The sequence below is a fragment of the Saccoglossus kowalevskii genome, chromosome 10 (assembly GCF_978046115.1).
Source record: "Saccoglossus kowalevskii chromosome 10, keSacKowa6.1, whole genome shotgun sequence".
Taxonomy (NCBI): Eukaryota; Metazoa; Hemichordata; class Enteropneusta; family Harrimaniidae; genus Saccoglossus; species Saccoglossus kowalevskii.
In genome coordinates this window covers 21,724,571-21,732,987 of record NC_140650.1, presented here as the reverse complement: position 1 = coordinate 21,732,987, position 8,417 = coordinate 21,724,571, and the positions used below count along the sequence as shown (strand labels likewise).

The window sequence follows — 8,417 nt, the reverse complement described above, 5'->3', positions numbered from 1 at the left end:
GTCACAGATCAGATAAAAAAACCCCGCTGTAATGGCTTCCTTTCTACAAATGTGCAGAGCCGAGCGTTGCCACTACAACCATGACGATACAAGTTGTATTCCTAGGCAATAATGAGAAAATGACAATAATTTTCCGCCCCAGCCTGTCAATAATATGTATAAAATATTGTTTAGTGTGGATTATTAAGTTCAATATAAAAGAAAACGGCAAATATTTTAGTGCTGTATTTAGTGAACTGGATGTTGTTAAGGAAAACGTATTTTGTCACTTGTTTCTGTTTTGAATAACCAGTAATCTTAATAAACCAACTGTTACGGACGGAATGACGTAACTGACTTTAATCAGTGCTAATCGAAAGCTGAAAAGCAAGTAATATTCAGACAAGATAAGGTAATGAATGAACACGCTGTTGACGCACGATATATTGGTGTAGTATTCATCAAGTTGAAATGAGGTCAAGAAGTACAGAAATCGACATTCTTTGCTTTTTCGTAATTTAAGAAGTACAATTTCCATGACTAAATGCTGATAAGAGACAACACTGTCGTTTTTTATCTGCGTTTATTCGCCTTCCATTGAAGCAGGGGGGGGGGGGTTATTCTGCTATCACAGTCTCAGCTTGTCGGGAAAAAAATAAACTAAAATAGGAAATGACTGAACATCACGAAAAACACTTTCAGACACCAAGCCCAAGATTACGAATATGAGATTATTGCACAATAGGTAAGTTAACGGAAATATCACTGAGTATTGCGGTGAATACACTGTATGGTTTATAGCTTACCCAACTAACATAGTTACAGCTTACGCATGGAAAATGAGCTAAAATCTCTGACACTAGCGCTTTCTATATGTGCTTTGTGAGACAGCAACGACATTTCTGTATTGGTCGAGTTTGTGTATCGAAGCTGAATAATAATAATAATAATATTAATAATATTAATAATAATAATAATAATAATAATAATAATAATAATAATACGCATTCTTCTATTTATTGTGCAAACATCATTAGGATTATAAATTTCAACATGAAAGAGAAGAGGGCGATTGCGAATTTGATAATGTTTTGAAATTATTATTATTAAATTATATTAATTATGCAAGGAAGGGACGAGCATACATATCGAGTTCTTTATTATTTTCTAGTTTTTTCATAAATGTAATGGTCAAGAATTTACAAGAAAGCGGTATTGAATTTATTTTGATCCAGCCGATATATATCTGTGAATCTAAAAAGTATACTAATAAGACCGGGGCAGATTCGATTATTTATTTTTTTGGACAGTCATTAGCATACACAAGAATGCTCCGAATGTAGCCGTTTTTTAATACTAACAATATAATCGGTATGAATACCAAAATGTTACAATACAACACATAATTTATCACGCAACTGAAACTAACAGCGGAGAATGATGTTAAAAATATTTAAAAAAAAGACGAAAATGCTTCGGAATTGTAGCATTGAACAAAGATGGACCTATTCAGTTATTTGTCACGATCTACAAACAATGTGCTGTATTTTGCATTCTTTGGAATGTTTGATTTTATATAGTAATGCCAGTAGTAAAAAAATACATCCAAAGCTAGCCATTCACTAGACACTAAAGAAAATGATAGATGAAACAAGTGAGAGGAAAAAAGAATTTCTTTTTAATTTATCCCTATCCCAATTTATATTATAATAAATATGCTGTTAAAAACTCTCACCCGAGACTCCTTGAAGATCGTGTGTAATAACACGCTTCAATATGGTGAAGCGACGTTTTGCTGTAAATATACATATACATAATTTTTCAAATTTTCATATATTTTGCCAGTCATTGTAACAAACAACACTGTGGACTCCTGGTTTTTTTGTCTGAATACGAATTTACTCACTAGAGACCTGTCACCACATGTCGTTTACTGATAACATATATTGGTTAACCGGTTATTAGAATACCTATGGTTAATTAAATCGTATGTCGATGAATGTGTTTTTATTCTGATAACTGCTACTCCGTGTACGTGTTTTAGTGTAAATGCATACTTGTTTTTGATATGCCGACTAAAAACCCCAGGGTATTTGTAAATTAGAAGCTGCTAGGATTAAAGAAAAAATGATCTTTCAATTCGCATTGATGTTGTACATGGGTTTATTTTTTTTAACTGTTCAAAGATTTATAAAAACACTTCCATTAACATTTGCAATCTTTGGTGAGTCTTCCCGGTCAATCGATTCAGAGGGCAGGGGCATTGATGTCAAGCTTACGCGCATTAACAGTAAATTTAGAGCAATCTAAAAGTGTTTTTAACATTATCGACTACTTTAAGCGCACTTGCGAGATGCAATGATTAATGCAAAGCAGTGCACATGATCGAATATATTCTTCAACTCTTTGTTTCTATGCGATTAGTGAGTGTGAGGCAAATTAATATACGATTTTACAGATTACCTATGTTAAGAACCAAACCGAAATACTATCATATCGAGCCTACTCCCACCTTACATATGCGGATTTAATGTACCCTGCATTAAATGGAATCTACCGGCTTTTAGTCCTAATGTATTCATTCGACAAGGTTACAAGAAGATATTTGAATTCCTGCTTTTTGTTTGCCAATCACATGCAGGATGCCCACGGATTGCGGGAATGTTTTCGATATGCGATAGCACGTCGCCTCATATATTAGACTGTATCTAATGTGAAAGCAACGCGTTGGTGAACAATTACCAGACTTGACGATGTCAGAATTCAACTACACCTGGAGGATCGATTTCGACCAGTATATATTCGACTATTTTGATGCGGTGTATCAGGAAAGTAGTTCTCACCCGGTGTTTCGGGGGATCTTTATCTCGGTGTACGTAGGAATAATAGTCACTGGTGTCTTCGGCAATATTATGGTATGTATGGCCGTGAAACGGAACAAAAACCTACACACACCGACGTATGTATTCATATGTAACTTATCCATCAGCGACATCGCTGTATGTCTGTTCTGTTTGCCGTTGACACTCGTTTACACGCTATCAGATACGTGGCTATTCGGTGAATTTCTCTGCTACACTGTATTACCGCTTCAGACTGTGTCCGTACTGGTGTCGACATTGACGATGACAGCAATTGCCATCGACAGATACGTTCTCATTCTGTACCCTTTGAAGAAACGCATTACTTTACAACAGAGCACCACTATCATGGTTTCGATCTGGCTGTTATCGCTCAGTCTATCGGCGCCTCTAATTGCATATCGCCTGTACGAAGAAGTTAATATTCCTGAATTTCATTTAAACAGGGTATTATGCAGCGAAGCTTGGCCAAGCACTCGGAAGAAACAAATTTACACTTCATTAATTTTCACCTTTCAATATATATTGCCTATAATTGTAATTCTGATAACATACTATCGTGTATGGGTTAAACTGAGAAATCGAGTTGTCCCTGGCGTTCTTACAACTGAACAAGTACAGTCGGAAATGTCCAAGAAATACAAAACGAACAAAATGTTAATGGCGGTTGTGGTAGTGTTTGCTGTTACGTGGTTACCCCTAAATGTTTGGATTCTTTTATCAGACTTCCAATTTTCTATTCTCGACGGTCACTGGATTGATTTAAGTTATCACATCTGCCATTCCGTTGCCATGATATCAGCGTGCATCAACCCGTTTCTCTATGGTCGCCTTAGTGATATATTTTATCGAGAGTTTCGCCAAATGGTGCCGTGCATTGCCTCTATTTGCGGAGGGGCGTCTGCAAACGTTGAAAACCTCGCATACAGAAATCCAGTTTGCGTGGGCACCAACTTAGATGACTTAAACAACTTCAATCAAGGCCATCGGGCATGTTTGTACGCTGACAGCCATACCGGAAATTCGCGTGAAGGAAATTCAAGAAGTTCGCCATCTACCAACCCCACGCGTTTTAGTTCCAATTTAGTGTGACGGCGATCATCGTCTATGACGCTACATATATCGTACTGGGACAATTGTTTAAAACATTCTCAACAAAAAATATAATTGAATAAAGAATTTGCAATTTTAAATGACACGTACATATTTTTGTTATCATGAATATAAGCGACTGTGTTAACTGGACTTAATTGGAGCGCAATTAAAGCAACTTATTTGGGTATATATGATGTTGACGATTATTAATTCCACGCACGTTTTCTTCAACAACCACGGAAATTGGTCACAGTTAAAGTTAAAACAACTCTATTAGAATCAATTTAAAAAAGGTTCAACCTAAGAATTAAAATACAGTTTGAATACTAAATACAAGACGATACGGTATTAGTATGTATGTCGCCATGGTCCCAGTACACGTCACATTCGCCGTCATATTCTTGTTCAAGTTGCGAAGGTATACGTCACAGCAGCGATCTGACTAAAATAAGCTCTAATTGAGCTATAATTAATGTCGTGAAACATATGTATATGATAAAATACAATTGTTATTACCTGCATATGGGTCTTATGCGATGTATAAAACGCGTGTAAAAAAAATGTTCATTTCACCAAAAAAATAGACGCGCCGTGTGACAATCCTGGCGCTTCATTTTGTCATAATTATAATACTTACTTAGTAACTATAATTGAATTTGTAACTACTTTGTATATAATAGCCAAAAGAATATACATTTATATTTCACCTGTAAACAGTACATTCTCGATAACTGAACAAGTAAATTTAGCAATGTGTATATTTTCTGGAATCCACGATAAAATATAAGTGCCTTATAATGAAGAAATGGAAGTTGTTTAACGCGGTTTCCGGTCGTGTATTCTTCCATACATTGCTGACATGTCGACAGTTCATTTGTGAGACACTGTATCGAGCTAACGAAACACTCGGGCACTCAGTTATAAATCGGTGCCCATCACGGCGTTCAGACACAATTTCTGCAACGTGTTTGCGATCTTAACGTCATGCAATGACTCGAAGGCAAATACTGAAATAGAAAGGGGACATGTTGATGAGCGTCACAATATCACACAAAGCAACGTGACAATTTAGCTAATATACTATTGCTGAATACCCAGTTATGCCCCCCGGTCGTGACAAACATTGTGATTGTTCGTTTGTCCCGGTTGAGGTAATAAGAAACACCTTGATTATATATACCATACGTTATTCAGATTGTGGATGAGCCATGAGAGATTATCTTTACAACATGGTTTAAGCAGATCACCTGAATTAGGCTAGATCTGTGAACAGTATAGACTAGCTGCTGGTTTAGAAGGCTTATTTTGTCCTTGAAGATCAGTTACATTGTAGATCCGTTTTATCAAACGGATGAGTTCTCCAAAAATGAAATGTGTGGAAAGGTCATTATCACCTTTCTTGCTGATAAACGCGTACGTGACAACACGTGGTATTCGGATGGTTTTACGGTCCCATTCAATGCAGCACGCACAGCACACAGTATTCGCCCGCATTGTCGGTGGCGTCCTTTGATGTTTGTTTCAGACAATGAGCAAAATTCACGCACATGAATCGTATTTTACGTAATTGTATCACGACTTCCCCTTTTCCTTGCCATGAGTGTAATAATTGCGTACCCTGTCGCGCGTTATAGTGACATTTTACATGTAAATTATCTTACCAAAACATCTTAGAAACGCACTCTAGATGTCATCACGATTATACGCCTCAATAGTTGATTTAAGGTAGAAGCTTACTCATAATTTTTGAAAAAAAAATGGTTTATTATGTAAAATCATGGAGTAATTGTCCAATGGTACCATGGAATAGCATTCTTTTGTGGGTTACAGTGACGTATTTTGAAAAACTTCTGGTATTTTTCTAAAATCGTTATTTTTAGAACAATTCAATAGAGCCCAATGTTAAAGAAAAATTACATTGTTTGACAGTTTTTTAAAACCCAAAGTTTTTAAATAATTCAGAACAACAATAAGTACTCCATCATTAAAAATATATAATTATTTCATCCTATGTCACCAAGCTAAAATTATTGATATGGCATAATATCTGTCATAGGTACTTATGGTAAAAGCGTTATAATACTGTAAAAATGACCATTAAACACTAAATTACAACAACAATTTTTTCAAAATTTAAGTTGGTGATTTCCCAACCTTTTTCTAGTTAAATATCCTTATAATGCTCGGGAGTACGATTTATTGGAGAATGGATGAATTCTGGGTATTTACATTCATAAGTAGGCATCTAATTACGAAGTGCAACAATTGCATTTTGTGTTAGCTTCGGATTCGCGTTATCGCGAACAGTGGTGGCGTACTGTACAATGTCATTAAAATATGCCCAAGTAGGACAGACGTACGAAATCCGCGCTTTCGTCAAGATGCAACGTTTATGAACCCATTTATGAACCCAAGATTGCTTACTAATTCATAGGTCTGTTTAACTGTTCTGTGATTTTGGTAACCGAGTCAAAACTTATAACGTAATACATTTAGAAACCGATAACTTAAAATACGCTACTTCAATAGCGTCAAAAAATGCAACATTAAGATGTTTCACTGTGGATATAAAAATAAGAATTTTGTCGTTTTATCATTCTATCATTCTATTATTATTGTTGAGAACAGCGGACGTGACAACAAGTGGTATTTGGATGGTTTTACGGTCCATTCAATGCAGCACGCACAACACACAGTATTCGCCCGCATTGTCGGTGGCGCTCTTTGATGTTTGTTTCAGACAATGAGCAACATTCACGCACATGAATCGCATATTACATAATTTTATCACGACTTTATCCTCTCCTTGCCACGAGTGAACTAAGTGCGTGCCCTGTCGCATTTCATTGTAAAATGTTATATGTAAATTATCTTACCAAAATATCTTAGAAACGTACTCTAGATGCCATCACGAATACGCGCCTTATATAACTACAAAGTGCAACAAGTGCATTTCGTGTTAGCTTCACATTCACGCTATCGCGAACAATGGTGGCGTACTCGTACTATACATTGATGTAGAAATATGCCCAAGTAGGGCATACGTACCTTTATGAATCGTTATAACCCTACATTTTCGCACTCAAGACTGTTTTATAATTATAGGTGTGTTTAACTTTTCTCTGATTTAGGTAACCGAGTCTAAACTTATAACGTAATACCCTTAGAAACCGATAACTTAAAATACGATCCTTGCATAGCTTTAATTGCTGTTCAGCGAAAAAAACCAAACAAAACAACGATTAAAGGTTAACAACTGAAAGTAAATCTGGCTCTTTACAAACACGTATTCATGGTACATCACATCAAATGTTTCAATCAATATTCAATATTCCAACACAAGTTGTGTGGAAATTTGAATTGCACCACATTAATTATTTATTTGATTAATTGTTTTAGTGTGTCTCATTCGTGATAAATCACTTGAAATGCAAAGTAGTTTCTCACAACCTTCAAATCATAAACGGTGCGATCAGTTATTTACACAATGCCAAACTTATGGCACATTTCAAGTTATATATTCAATCATATATGCAACTTCGATAAGTGAAAGTTATGAACAACATTGTTCAGTGAAACTAAAATTAGGTTCTTTTTCCAGTGAGTGTGCTCGTGCCAATCATGTACATATATATGTATGCTTTTGAGTATTGCGTCACTTGTTATAATACATGAAATAAAATAATGCAAACTTGAAATATAAGTATTGTATTGTATTTTGTGAGAGTGCGGGTGTGAGAGATGTATGTTAGATGTAATTTGTCATGGTGGATGTATGTAAGATATAATGAAATGAATAAAACAAGGCCATTCAGGGTACATCGTGTGTTCACATGGGCTGTTGAACATTCTAAGTCATGATAAAATGGTTTGTGTTAGAAACCTAAGATCCCAGGCAATTGACATTGATGCAATCTGAGAGCATCTGTATAACAATGGTGTGAGGATGTATGTAAGATGTAGCTGTGCACGGTGTATGTATATTAAATAAATCGATATAATTAAATGAATAACACGAGGACATTCATTTTATATCACGACTTGTTGTCTTCACGTAGGCTGTTGATCACTCTAAGTCATAATCGAATGGTTTGTGATAGGAACCTAAGATCCCAGACAAATGACATTTATGCAATCTGAGATCATCAGTATAACAATGTTGTCATGTATAACTACAAGCTCATTATATCCATTAAAAAATGATTGAATGTTAAGAGTATTTTTCCTCTATCTAGAGAAACCTTGGTGTCATAGTTAGAATAAAATAAAACAATGTAACAACATATACTCTGCATACTAGCATAGTGCTTGAGTGTATGAGTTTTGAAATTTATACCTCATTGAAAAAAGTAGGATATTGCTGTTTAGATGTAGAAATTCGGTGACAGTAAAATTAAAATCACCTCTTTTATCAAAAAATATAGTTGAATTATGAAGTGTAAAGAAGAAGAAGTAGATATTATAGTTTCTTCAACCTCAAGT

At 35.3% G+C, this 8,417-nt stretch overlaps 1 protein-coding gene across 1 annotated transcript; it reads left to right on the top strand.

Moving 5' to 3' along the window:
• The first annotated feature begins 2,650 nt into the window (after window positions 1-2,650).
• On the top strand, window positions 2,651-4,122 carry LOC100375719 (prolactin-releasing peptide receptor-like). Its single transcript, XM_002735499.3, has one exon. The coding sequence runs from the start codon at window positions 2,733-2,735 to the stop codon at window positions 3,930-3,932; it is 1,200 nt and encodes a 399-aa protein (XP_002735545.2). The 5' UTR covers window positions 2,651-2,732; the 3' UTR covers window positions 3,933-4,122.
• Window positions 4,123-8,417: the final 4,295 nt, after the last annotated feature.

Coding starts and splice junctions, on each gene's coding strand:
- LOC100375719 (XM_002735499.3), top strand. CDS start 2,733: ATGTCAGAATTCAACTACACCTGGAGGATCGATTTCGACCAGTATATA.